The following is a 13,969-nucleotide window of genomic DNA, read 5'->3' as shown; positions in this document are numbered from 1 at the left end:
TAATATTTAAGACTACTTTAATGGAAAAAGGAGCAAAAATATTCAAATTTTGTATATAGTCAGTTTTCTATTCACCATGTATAAGCAATCAGGCTTCATTCCTGCAACTTCTTGGAAATGGGTAGGCTGCTGTGCCCATGCTGAGCCTCAATGGAAATCTGCAGGGCTGCAGTAGTCAACTCACTCAAAAGAAGTTTCAGGATTGGAATCTTAGTAAGTTTCCCCAATTGTGTGGGGGAGAAGAAAGTTTTTTTTAAAAATGGGAAAATATGGTTGTAAGCCCCACAAAAATGGCCAGTGGAACTCAGGTACTAGTGCAGTACCCGAAACTACTTTGAACTTATTTTAAGAGTAGATTTCAAGTTCATGGTGTCCATTTAAGGGCCTGATCAGAAATGCCAAGTGTCCCTAATTCCCACTGAGATCCCTTCAAGTTGAGGGTTCTTCAGCACCTTTCAAAAAGTGCTCATCACCTTGACGTCCAATTTTTCACCTCAGAGCTGTATTTGAAAGCTACTCTTGGAGCCTGCTACTGATCGGGATCTGTACCTTCACACCACCTCACTATTTCATGTTTCAACCACTGCATATGCAATCAGACAACTGCAGTTTTGCTGGTATGGGGAAAATACATAGTTTGTGTTACATTCATGCCAGCAGCTCAAGATAAATTGCTCTGCACAAATTATATAGTATTCTAAATTCACTTAGTGCATTATTTTTTTAGTTATCAAGCTTTTTTCAGCATTTAAGCAACTTATGGAACATTAACAGAGTAATCTTAAATCATTGCAATGCCAGGAAGCTGAAGTACTGAGATCTATCTCCTTACTCATACCAAAATTAACTCAGGAATTCCTCATTTCCTTCCTCAATTAAGCCACTGGGAAACCACTAATAGTTAGAATTTGTCTTTATAAACAGCAGCACTGAGCTTATTTGTAAACAATCCATCCTGCAATATGAACATTAATTTTCAGTAAGGTAGCTGTTTGGAAGCAGTGTTAATGAAAACCTGGAGACTTATTTCAAGATGGCCCATTTACACATGAGCAACCTCCTCTGATAGAATTGTCAGACTCCCCTGACCAGCATGCTGTAGAGTACATCAACTGCACAGATAAACTGGATGGGAATATACTGATGAAACAGCTGCCACCGCCCCTCACATATGTACACTCTCTTTTCCCCAAAAAAAATCTTAGCCACAAAGACTAGTAGAGCTATACTTTGTGCCAACCCATGGTATGCCAGCTCTTTTAGCTTTGATTCTTGAGGCTAATATTAGCCTTATATGTTGTTCTGCACATAGCTTCAAGTCATCAGGGTCAAGAGACTTGTTTTTAGTTGAGAATGGTAGTGGAAGACTTATTAGCTTAGTCAGTCTTTTCCCAAACTACATGTTCCTGTTTTTGCATCCTTCTTTCTTCCTTTTTTCCTCCTTCTTTCAGTAGGTCAGGCTTGACAAAACACTGGCTGGGATGATTTAGTTGGGGATTGATCCTGCTTTGAGCAGGGGATTGGACTAGATGACCTCCTGAGGTCCCTTCCAACCCATATATTCTATTATTTATTCTTCCATTAAAGTAAGAAGGAATTATGTTTTCCCCTCACCACTATGAATTTATTTTGTTAGTAACTACAAATAACCATATAAACATGAATTGTATAGCTTTGTTTTAATGTTACCAGTTCTTTTCATTCATCCGTTTATTAAGTTTCGTAACATTTTATATACTTTTTAAAAACTAACAACAACAAAAACTTAGAACACTGTGCTGCAGGATTTTCTCTATGGATAGGGGATTTATACATTTGCGTTATTTTCATTACACCTTTCAAAATTTTCTCCAAAATCATCACATACCTATCTTCATTTCGAAACACTGCCCAAACAACAGCTGTTGCTATGCAGAATCCAGCAAGAAAAATAAGTCTCACTTCAATATTTTTGTTGCAACATGAAATCCTAAAAAATGAAATGGCTAAATTAATTTGTCTTATATACAAAAAAGGCCTACAACACGACAGATAAAATTTACAGTTAAACTCAACAGAGGTGCTCACAAGCACTCTCTCTCTGAGGAGTCCCTCATTTTGAAACTCACTCTGCCCACTTGCTTCAGCAGAATCCAGATTTACTAACTTTGTAATCACACTACAAATCTCTCAACAGCTCAGGAGAAAAGCAAAGGCACGGGTACCTATGGGCAATCCTGTGCTTGTTTTGCATTTTAGATTTATGGGATAGGCACCCAAAACATAGCTTGGATGACTTTTGGTATATTATAGAAACATGGAGAAATAGATATTTAACAGAACAGTGCAAATGAAGGACTGTTATGGCTTGAAATGTGCATGGAACATTTTTAATAGGTTAAAGAGAGAAAATTATATGTAGTGAAAATGAGACTGGTGGAATAGGAAGAGCGTGCAATCAGGCAGACTCATTATTTACATGCCACCCATGCAGTTCCATGCTCACCACTAATGCCACAGCATGTCTGAAAACAGATGAGTCCATATGACCGTAACACACAGCTTGAAAAATACATCTCAGACATTACAATTTAAACCCACCACTGCTACCCAGAAAGCACAGGCATGTTTGTTCAGCCATGGGTTTTCAGCATCTCAGATTCTTTATGCTAGTATTCCTTGCTCATACAGTAGTCCTAATGAAGTAAGTAAAGACTACTCAGGAACCACTACTTTAAAAAGTTTTGCATTTTTAGTTTTATTAAAGAGCCCCATCTTACCCCCTAGGCACCCTTACTTTTTGTTATAAATCTAAAATATGGGATACTGTACATAAGCAGCTGAAAACTTAAAGCTTACAGTAGTTTTTCAAACCATCAGCACATTTCCTCCCAGGAATTTTAGTAGCTACGAAAAATATCCAAAACAAATAAACCGTAACAAGGTAAAGAGATGTACAATACCTGCATTGCCCAAATGATATTCTTCTAATTAGTGCAGAAAGACAGTTGTACAGGCTCATTGCAGATGCCAAGCAAAAAACGGATATTATTACATACACTAGAAGGAAGAAAAACGAAAATAAGTGACAAAATGTATGCAACACAAAGATGCTCTGGCAGGAAGGAGCCAAGAGCTAGGAAATACCTGTGACAACAGTAACAGAATAATGGCATTACTTATGCCTCTTTAAGTCAAGATTGTATCAATAGGTTTTCTGAAACAAAATACTGAAACTTGAAAGGTTTGTACCATGCTGTAAAAATTCCCATCAACTAGAAACTTGAATTTTAATGTTTTAAACATTATTTTTAAAGGAAAGACAAAGTTCATGCTCACATGTGGTTTTCTTTGCACCAATGCCACTAAGAAACAGAACAATCCCTTCCTTGGACCACAAGAGCCTAGATTTGTAAATCTTGTGTGCACACTCCAAGACTCAACTTTTCTTGCAGGCATTTAGGAAAGCTGGGATTTCACAGGTGGAGGGGCTGAGCATAGGCACCAACTCTGTGGGTGCTCCAGGGCTGGAGCACCCACGGAAAAAAAACACAGTGGGTGGGAGGGCCCTGCCAATCAGCTCCTCCCCATCACCCACAGCACCTCCCACCTGCTGCTTATCAGGTGTTCAGCAGCAGGCACTAGAAGGGGAGGATGGGGCATGCTCGGGGGTGGGGGGGCGGAACAGGTAGAAGCAGGATGGGAAGAGCCGAGGCAGGGCAGGGTGGGGCCTTGGGGGAAGGGGTGGAATATAGGTGGGGCCAGGGACAGAGTAGGGCTAGAGCACCCCCCAGGAAATCAGAAAGTTGGTGCCTCTGGAGCGGAGGACTGAAAATTATTCAGATGGGCTCTTATGAGATAGTTAATTAGAGTGTCTTTAATTTCCTAGGAGTCTATCACTTGGAAAAAACCTGATGAACTAGAATATTGTACTAAAAATTGTGTGTTATTAATTCTGCTTTTCAAATTTTGAGAGGTCCCTAGAGTTTTGGAGAGGCAACAGAAAAATAGAAAAAGTGAACAAGCAAATAAGACATGATAATTATTTGTCGTTAAACTGTGTTTCCCAGTCAGTCTTATCCTACCCCAAATGAAGGGCTCATGCCTGTTGCCATGGAAGTTAGTGGTGAAACTCCCACTTACTTGAACAGGAGCAGCTAAAAAAAGTTAGACTTTGATAGAAATGGATATTTGACAGACATGCCCAATAGATAGATTAAACACTAAAGGACCTATTATGCTCTACCTAGCCTGTGCCCCTATGAGCCCCTCAGTGCCCACTAGCAGAGGGCCAACTATACTGTAACTCATAACAGGCCTGACACACTCACTATCCCCAACATACCTTTTGGAAACATATTAGGATGGCAGTATCTTGTAGGATATCTTATGTAAACTGGTGATGCACTGGTCAGGAATTTCACTGCATGATGTATGTACGGGCTGTGCATAAAGAATTATGTATGCGTCCTGGAAATATGTTCTTAAAACATATTTGAGAGGCAGTGCCTAAAATAAGCCTGCCCTGGACAAAGGAATGGGGATTTACCGGTCTGATCGGCAGAGGATAATGAAAGTACATTTATATAGGACGTAAACAAAGCAATCAAGGTAAGCAGAAAACAGCTAAGTGAGCACACTGGGGGACAGAAGCTCCATCCCCAGGAAGTCTTCCTTGCTCTTGAGACAAAGACAATGGACTTTGCGGAAATACAAGGGGGGCAAAAAGACATTTTAGTTTTCCATCACTTAGGGAACAAAGGGGACAGCATCCTATGATTCTGTGACAACTGGCTCCTCCTGCCTGGGGAGCTAGAGATGCTGGTAACCTGAGGTAAGTGAAAAAACTGCATAGGCCAAGATTGTAACTTGCTAAAAATTTAATTTTAGTCCCTAGAAAGTGTGGTTTTTGTTTTGTTTCTAACCATACCTGTCTCTTTTACTCTTCCTTAGTATCACTTAAATCTATGTTCTTTATCACTCAACCTATTCTTAGTTTTACATAAACTATAAACCTCAGTGCTGTTGTACTGAAGAAAGTATGAATTTTCAGCTAAGTTAACAGGCAGATTTGTGACCCGTCTCTTTGGAGGCAGCAAATTTAATAATTTTGGAGAGGGAGATGTCTCTGGGCAACTTGGGGTTCACTGATTGTTACCTTCAAGGCAATGTTTAGCCTGACAGAATCTCAAGGAATTTGCTGGCAAGGCAGACAGGCTGGAGTGTTAGGGAGCTGACAAGAGAGTTTAGCACAGCTCTCGCTTGCTGAGGCAGGGGGTTAACAAAGTGACTTCCACTTCTGGGTGTCCTAAGCAGAGCATCACAAAGCCATTGGTGTGTAGAATAAGGATTTACACAATAGGTTCCTCATGAGTCAGTTATATATAACCAGGCTTAATATGCAGATGATTTTCCTCAAAAGACTATTTATACCAAAACACATTTATTAATCATGTAACTAACATTTTTAGACAGTGTTACATGAACATTATTTATTCAAGCTTAAATGTGTGTTCCATGTACCTAAAAATAGTTTCCTCTAAAAGTACCATAAAAAAGATCAAATACCAAAAAAACCCTTCTTCCATTTAGACATCTCTGGTCCTTCACCTACAAGAATCGATGCACCTGTGCAACTTTACACACGAGTGAAATTCCCCAGGTGAATAACTGCTTGTGAATAGGTTCCATCGTTGTAACAGAAACCATTAAAATTCAAGTTAAGGCAGACACTCCCTCAGTACACCATCTTATTTGTTTGTTTTTCCTCCATGCCTAACAGATAATTAGAGCATTAGCACCTGATTTGCATTTCCTGTTTTTTTTAAACCATTTAGGCCACAACATGAACCTGCTGAAGGAGTTCACTCCAACTATTGGAAGGATGTCAAATAAAACCCTCAAGAATGCCATCTAAATTCAGATATGTGGAAGGAATTTACCAAACAACCCAGAAGCCTAGAATAAAGACAGACCCAGAAGCAACCTATATTAGGTATTTTTATATAACAAGAACAGTAAGGTAGCAAAGACATGCACTCAAGAAGTTAGGAAGTGCCAGAATTATTATGGTTGCATGAGTAACCTTAATTCAGCCTCCTTGTAGGTAAGTATTATGATGCAGTCTTCAATTACACAATTACACCATTTTTTCTACAGGACCCCTGCCTCATTCAGCACACAGGATGGACAGTGCTCTCTGAATGGTTAGCTATTCAATATTCATTTTTATCCTCGCCATTTAATATACGATCCCATGTATTATTTACTGCACACCATCCAAACCCTGCACTGTATACAGAATTATTAGTTCCTTCATGGGTCTCTCTATGGTGCTTTCATCATATCATCTTTACACACGTTAATTTATTTTAATCTCCCTGTGAGATGAGGTGGTACTACCATCCCCATTTTGCACATGGGGAACGGAGGCTCAATCATCAACAGCCATTGTCCAGCAAGGCAATTACAGTTCAGTGACTCACCTGCATAAGGTCACACCAGGGGAATTGCTCAGCCTTGCTTGGAGACTCAGCAATGCCCTCCAGACATGCCCGGACTTGTGTTCTCCAAGCACATGGACTAACACAAGGGCCAACTTCTTGGCCTTTCTCCTTCCCCCACCTACGCTACAAGCAACAAGGACACTCAGAAACTGAGGACTCCAATAGAGGGGACTGGCCCAGGTTTCAAGAGTGAGATCTGTGTACTGTGAACTGCAATATCCAGTGGGGTGAGAAAAACTGATTAGACTGGGTAACATCTAGATTAATAGGATTGAGAGTTTAGATTGCCTGCTTATATTTTCTTTTCTTTTGGTAACTAACTCTGACTTTTTGCCTACCACTTAATATCTATCTTTCATAGTCAATAAATTTAACTGTTTATCTTTACCAATGAGTTTGCCTGATGTGTTTGGTAAGGGCGTTTGCTTAGGTTTACAAAGGCTGGTGCATATCCACTTTCAATTGACAAAGTGGTGAACTAATTAATAAATCTGCACTGCTCATCTTGAGCAGTACAAGACAGTATATTCCTGAGGTTCAAAATTGGGGGGATTTGGCTGGTGCCTCTCTGTGTGATTCATGAGTGGCGCTGGGAGCATTCATACAATCTAGCTCTGTGTGGGGTCCACATGTGGTTGTGCTGAGTGATAACAGGGCCTGGAGGGGTTTGCTGCTTGTTACTAGCAAAGCATTGTGAGAGACAGCCCATGCTTGAGAGTTAAGGGAGCACAGTGGTCCCACAGTCCCAGGCTGCACCACAGAGATCCCACCACACCTAGGACCTAATTTTTCCAAGTACTTTGCGTTTTTTAGTACTTAGTGTATTCAGACGAGAACTCCCATGGACTTCTGTTGCAGTTGTGAATACTCAGTACTTCTGCAAACCAGATTGCAGGAGTCTCAAGTTGGCAACCCAGAAAATGAGGAACACACAGTGACCACCTATGGAAATTTTGCGCAAGACCTTTCCCCAGCCCAGGAAGGATTAACATCATGCCTGGAGTCTGTTTAGGCCTTTTATTCAGGACACCATTTACTGGGTGCACTAATGATCAGAAAACCACAAAATAAACAAATTCAACATAAATCCATCAGCTAACTTTCCCCTGACAAAGGGACTTTTTGCCAGATCATCTCCGCTCCTGGCAACCCTTCTTATAGGCCTGGGTAGTCCCCCTGCTCAAGGGTCTGACATAGGAGCCAATCTCCTTCCTATAGCTCCTCCAGCCCTTATACGAATCAGGTGCTCATTAGGCAATCACCTAATCCCTTCCCAACTGGGTCTGATAAATTCTTTCTACTGGGTCCAGATGCTGTTTGAGGGGTTCTGCCTAAGAACAGAGCTGGCTGGCCTCAGCTTCCTGGCTGTAAAAAGGGTAGACCACCCAGTTACACTCAACATCACACAGAACTCTGTGGCAGAGGCAGGAATAAAATCAAAGTTCTCCAAGGCAGCATTCAACTGCCTTAACAACCAGACCATCCTTTCTCTTCCTGCTACCCCCTGCCTTAATCACCACACCCCTTCCAACTTCTGTAACAAATGAGGCAGGGATCCTGCAGACACCAGCTTCATTCACTACACAACCCACTGAATGAGGCAGGGAGAAAAATAGCAGGTGATCACGGAAAAGTTTCCTTAGGATTGCATCATCTGGAAGATAATTATGTCATTGGTAGCATGTCCAACTTTGTCCAATTACACCAGGTTTACTTAGGCCATTTGGCTCAACCACAAGACATCTGATGAAACTACAAATCCAAAGTGAGTTTAGATACAACTCATAAATGTAGGTAAGAAGTTGCTTCAAATATTCAGCTACCATATTCCCTCTACAACAGGGATTGGCAACCTTTGGCACATGACCCGCCAGGGTAAGCCCCCTGGCGGGTTGAGCTGGTTTGTTTACCTGCTGTGTCCACAGGTTCAGCCAATCGCAGCTCCCACTGGCCACGGTTCACCATTCCAGGCCAATGGGGGCTGCGGGAAGCAGCGCCCAGCGCGGGCCGAGGGATGTGCTGGGCGCTGCTTCCTGCAGCCCCCATTGGCCTGGAATGGTGAACCGTGGCCAGCGGGAGCTGCGATTGGCTGAACCTGCGGATGCAGCAGGTAAACAAACCAGCCCAGCCTGCCAGGGGGCTTACCCTGGTGGACCGCGTGCCAAAGGTTGCCGATCCCTGCTTTACAAGGATGAACAAGGGGTATTATATGCTCTACTACTACTTTTTTTTTTTTTTTTAAACCATCAAGGCAAGGGATCGTCTCTCACATATACTTTATCCAAAATAACTATTGCCTCGGCAACCTTAATGGAGAAACAAATTGGCAGGTGGGGGCGGAGGGGAGACAGAGACAGCCTCCTCTCCATCCCCCCCCCCCTTTAAAAAAAAACAAAACCACAACTCGCTTGACTCTGCTCCCTCAATAAATTGAGAGGGGAGTTATTTAAAAAGAAAAGTTAGCTGAACTTTGACTCCAACTCTGAAATAAAACTAAATTCCATAAAAACTTAACAATGCCATTCAAGGAGAAAATATATTTAAATAAGAAATCAAATGAGAATTACATATTACTTCTTACCTAGCCATTTGTAGAAGAAATAAAGTAAGAGTAGCATGGCACAACAGATTACCACAAATATGATAACTGTTAGAGGGGTGAAAGTAACGTTTTCCTCTTTCTTTCTTCTTGTTTCTCTGTCTTCAGGGCTTGCCACTGCCTTTAAATCCTCACTGTATAGACAAACAAAAAATAATGCAGTTATAGACACTGACCATGGACTTAAAAACAAAGCGTTTACCTTGACCCCAATTTTTGTTGTGTTAAGATTTAAGTAAAAAGAAAAGGAGTACTTGGGGCACCTTAGAGACGAACAAATTTATTTGAGCATAAGCTTTCGTGTGAAAGCTTTTTCTTTTTTTATGCTCAAATAAATTGGTTAGTCTCTAAGGTGCCCCAAGCACTCCTTTTCTTTTTGCGGATACAGACTAACACAGCTGCTACTCTGAAACCTAAGATTTAAGTAGTCACTGGTGGCCCAATTCAGCAAGGTAATTAACCATATGCCTAACTTTAAGCATGTGCATAGAGCCACTGACTTCAAAAGCTAGACATATGCTGAACTACCTTACTGAAGTTGGTCTTGATTTGTAAAATAACCCACATAGCTGTAAGGGTTGATCAGGTAGAACATTAAGATGTGATAGCCTAAAGGAAAAAAACTTGAGTATTTATTTCGATCTTTCATAATACTATTACTGCAGAAAAATATGAAGTTGAAAGAAAATGGTATGCCAAATTCCCATCATATCCTTTGATATTCTCTCCCAAGACTTTACTTTTCTGTAGGCCCATGCTGTTGTTCCACAATAGGTCATGATGAAATATTTAATGCCTTCTATTAATCTCTGTTTTTGAGAAAAGGGAGCGTCAATCTTTAAAGAAAACATTCCAACAAAAAAGAGTCCAAGTTAGCTCTAAAAGAACAGTCTTAAATGGAAAGAACCTCTCATGCCTTCCTTTTTAGGAGCCACTGGTCCAAAATCTGCTACCATCTGCATTAGTATAAAACCAGAGTAACAGCTAGTCCACATTTGAATTACTATAACAGCCCAGCTGCAGCTGTGCCGCTGTAGCGCTTCACTGTAGACACTACCTTTGCGAACAGGAAGGGTTCATCTGTCAACATACCACTGTCTACACAGGGATTCAGACTGGCTTAACTATGTCACTCAGGGGTGTGGATTTTTCACACCCCTGAGCAACACAGCTGGGTCAATCTAATTTTCTAGTGTAAAGTAGCCCCAATTTCACTGATTTCAGTGGAGTTTTCCTGATTAAGCCAGCAGTGAATTTAGCCCAAGGGTGGGCAAATTTTGTGGCCCAAGGGCCACATCGGGGTTCTGAAACTGTATAGAGGGCTGGGTAGAGAAAGCTGTGCCTCCCCAAACAGCCTGGCTCCCGCCCCCATCAACCCCCTCCCACTTACCACCCCTGACTTCCCCCCATCAGAACCCCCAACGTACCCAACTCCACCTGCTCCTTGTCCCCGACTGCCCCCTCCCATGACCCCCGCCCCAAACCGCCCTCCTGTTCCCCATCCCTTGACTGCCCTCCCGCCAGAACCTCCGTCCCATCCAACCGCCCCCTGCTCCTCGGGACCCCCTGCCGCTTATCCAATCCCTCCACCGCTCCGCCCCTTTACCATGCTGCTCAGAGCAGAAGGAGCTTGCAACCCCGCTGCCCAGCTGGAGCCAGCCACACCGCCGACCAGGAGCCGTGGGCCAGAGTGCTGGTGGCGCAGTGCACTGAGGCTGCGGGAGAGGGGGGGACAGTGGGGGAGGGGCCAGGGGCTATCCTCCCCGGCCGGGAGCTTATGGGCCGGGCAGGACGGTCGCCGGCTATAGTTTGCCCACCTCTGATTTAGCCCAAGAACTCAAAACCACTGAAAATATATCTGTCACTGACAGGCACAAGATCTGATAAGTGTTTTGAAGCTTGTTCTCTCTCATTAAGTGTCTGCGAAAACATTAGTGTCAGCAAAATCCAGTCAGTCAACCACCAGTTTTTCTGCCTCTACAGTCCGTAATTAAACAGGGAGGGAAAGAGAAATAAAGCAGTGTCATTAAAAGTAACATTTCTTCAAGGTTGTAATACAAATGTGTTCCATATTTACAAAAAGAAAAAGGAGTACTCCTGGCACCTTAGAGACTAACCAATTTATTTGAGCATAAGCTTTCGTGAGCTACAGCTCACTTCATCGGATGCAACCATATTTACACCTTACCACAAGAAATAATCACACTGAAACTGTTGCACCGAACAAAACAACTAAAACCTTTTAACCATACAGGCAAACTACCTCTCTCATAGTATGGACTCTTGTGAAACTTTCCCAGTCAGACATCTCACTCCCCACAGTCCTAAAGCCAATGTATCTACAAATGCTGGCATGCTGAAAAGGCAATAGTTATCTTACAAAATCAACAGGAGAAAGAATTTCCTAGGTGTATTACAGACTTCCTGTGAGGATTTGTTTTAAATTAATGGCTTACAAATCTGGAGGAGCATATTTTCAAGGTGTGCAGATTTTAATATGTTTCTTAAAGACACATTAGCTTCATAGGTTTCCCAATAAATGAAGTGACACCACGTATTTTGTTGGATTTTTGACACTTTGAATACAGTCAGAGTCCTACATACAACATGTGGCTCCAACTTTCCCCCCACCCCCAAAAATGCTGTTTCCACTTTCCATTTCCCCAGCCTCTCTCAGGGGAAAAATCCACACCCGAGACATAGCTTGCCAACCAAGCTTCTAACATACAGTGCTAGGCTGACAGAAGAATTCTTCCATCGATCTAGCTACCACCTCTTTGGGAGGTGGATTACCTATACTGATGGCAACCCCTCTTATTGGCATAGGCAGCGTCTACACAAGGAGTGGGCAAACGTTTTGGGCCGAGGACCACATCTGGGTGGGGAAATTGTATGCAGGGCCAGGGCAGGGGGTTGGGGTGTGGGAGGGAGTGTGGGGTGTGGGAGGGGGTGCGGTGTGCAGGAACGGGCTCAGGGCAATGGATTGGGATAGAAAAGGGGTGCAGGGTGTATGAGGGGGCTCAGGGAAGGGGGTTGGGGTGAAGGACGGGTGTGGACTGCGGGAGAGCTCAGGGAGGGGGGGGCCACAGGGCTCCACACACTGCCCTTGCCACGCCTCCAGGTACCTCCCCTGAAGCTCCCATTGGCCAGGAATAGGAAACTGCGGCCAATGGGAGCTGCAGGGGGGGGAGGGGGGGCAGTGCCTGGAGGCAAGGGCAACACACAGAGCCCTTTGCCCCCGCCCCTTCCCCCCAGGCCCTAGGGACGTGGTGCCAGCCATTTCTGACAGCGGTGCAGGGCCTGTAGCACCATGAGGGGGCAATCCTGTGGCTGTAGTTTGCCCACCCCGGTCTACACTGAAGCAGTACAATGGCACAGCTGCAGCTGTGCTGCTGTAACATTTTAAGTGTAGACATGCCCTTATTCCGCACTAAGCGCACCTTTGTATGGATTAGTGTGAATTTGGAAATAGATTAACCTAACTACTACATACTCACTTCTGTGTAGACAAGCCCTTAATGATGAGGAATGTCACACATGGAGTTTCACAAAACTTCACTTCCCCCAAAAAGTCAAATGTCACTGCCACCCCTTTCCCCCAAAAGGAAATTAGTCCCCCCTTACCATATTGTGGGCCTTGCCCTAATCCTGCAGGAAGCCCTCATTCAAACCCTTTCAAATCGTTTCCTTAGTGTCAGAGGATTCCCTCTGCTCATATATGGATCACCTCCAAAGGGAATCCCCAGCCTGCTGCAGATGCGGCTTTCTACCTCTGCCTTTAAAAGGCTGGGTTGTAGAGCTCAGCTGGCTACGTGTGGGAGCCAGCTGCACTGGACTAGCAGACAGGGAAAAATGCCTCTCCCAATAGTGGTATCTCATCAGATTGCGGGGCAGTGGCTCTCCTTGGCAGCCACCCTGAAGAAAGAAGATGGGGCACAGGCCAGCTGGTCACCCCCAGAAACCTATGGTGGGGACAGGATTGTCAAGGCCCCTCCTCTCAAGAAGACTCCTGGGGGGGGGCGGGTGCAAAGAAGCAGTGTAGAGGATGGGGGTAATGCGGGATTGAGGGCACAGAAGTTTGGAGGGTTAGGGGGTAAGTGACTGCAAGATCTGGGAAGGGCTCAGGTCAACAAGTACCTAGTGAGGTGCACAGGGTGGACAGGGAAGGAGCCAGGGAAGGGAAGTGGAGAGGGCTGAAAGAGGAGGGCGTGGGAGAGCACAACTGTAGAGTAAGTAAGACTTGGGGCAGAAGGAGGGGAAGATAGCAGAGATATTAAAATATGTTAAAAATCCAGTTATTGTTTATTTGGCAACATAATCATCTAACTGGTAACTCTCAATTCTAGTTATAGAGCTATCCTTTCTCCGAGAGCTGTATCACATCACAGTTATTCTTAACCGTGGCTAAAAAAAACCCCACCCAGATGGGCAGATAAGGGAAACCCCCAAGGTTACGGATATGGAAGTATATGCCAAAGAAGAACAAGAGGCACATGGGCTGGTGTATGCCACAAGCCTCTGCTTAGGAAGATTTCTGAAGAGAGAAGTTAAAAAAAAAAAAAAAAGACTGCTGGTGGCCAGCTTCTCTTTTGCCTCCCAAGACAGCAGTATCTTGTGACTTTCTCCCCATGTAGAGACACACCAACTACACGTTTTACTTCCAGAGAGAGAGAGAGAGAGAGAGAGCCACTCTCCCCCAGGAAACACTGCCCTGCATACCTGTTTCCCAGAAGCATTTATCCCCACTCCTAGATAAATGACTGCTCTCTCCATGAAAGACGAGCACTGTCCACACTCTCTCAATGTCTCTCCTCTCCCACCTGCAGGCTTCCATTTTTCATACAGGTCTTTACACAAAGACACCAACATCTGCTTATGCATACTG

General features: G+C 43.7%; 1 protein-coding gene across 3 annotated transcripts in view; it reads right to left on the bottom strand.

The window, feature by feature from the left end:
- SPPL2A (signal peptide peptidase like 2A) overlaps positions 1-13,969 on the bottom strand; it is a 48,887-nt gene that overhangs the window by 15,634 nt on the left and 19,284 nt on the right. For all 3 annotated transcript variants that reach the window (XM_073304012.2, XM_073304013.2, XM_073304015.2), the window contains exons 6-8: positions 9,067-9,218; positions 2,943-3,039; positions 1,868-1,969 (exon numbers count right to left, since the gene is read on the bottom strand). In XM_073304012.2, coding sequence (XP_073160113.2) covers positions 1,868-1,969; positions 2,943-3,039; positions 9,067-9,218 — 351 coding nt within the window. The remainder of the gene's footprint in view (positions 1-1,867; positions 1,970-2,942; positions 3,040-9,066; positions 9,219-13,969) is intronic.

This window comes from Lepidochelys kempii, chromosome 10, assembly GCF_965140285.1.
Source record: "Lepidochelys kempii isolate rLepKem1 chromosome 10, rLepKem1.hap1, whole genome shotgun sequence".
Lineage (NCBI taxonomy): Eukaryota > Metazoa > Chordata > Testudines > Cheloniidae > Lepidochelys > Lepidochelys kempii.
The sequence above is the reverse complement of the archived record's forward strand: the minus strand, read 5'-3'. Positions and strand labels throughout refer to the sequence as shown.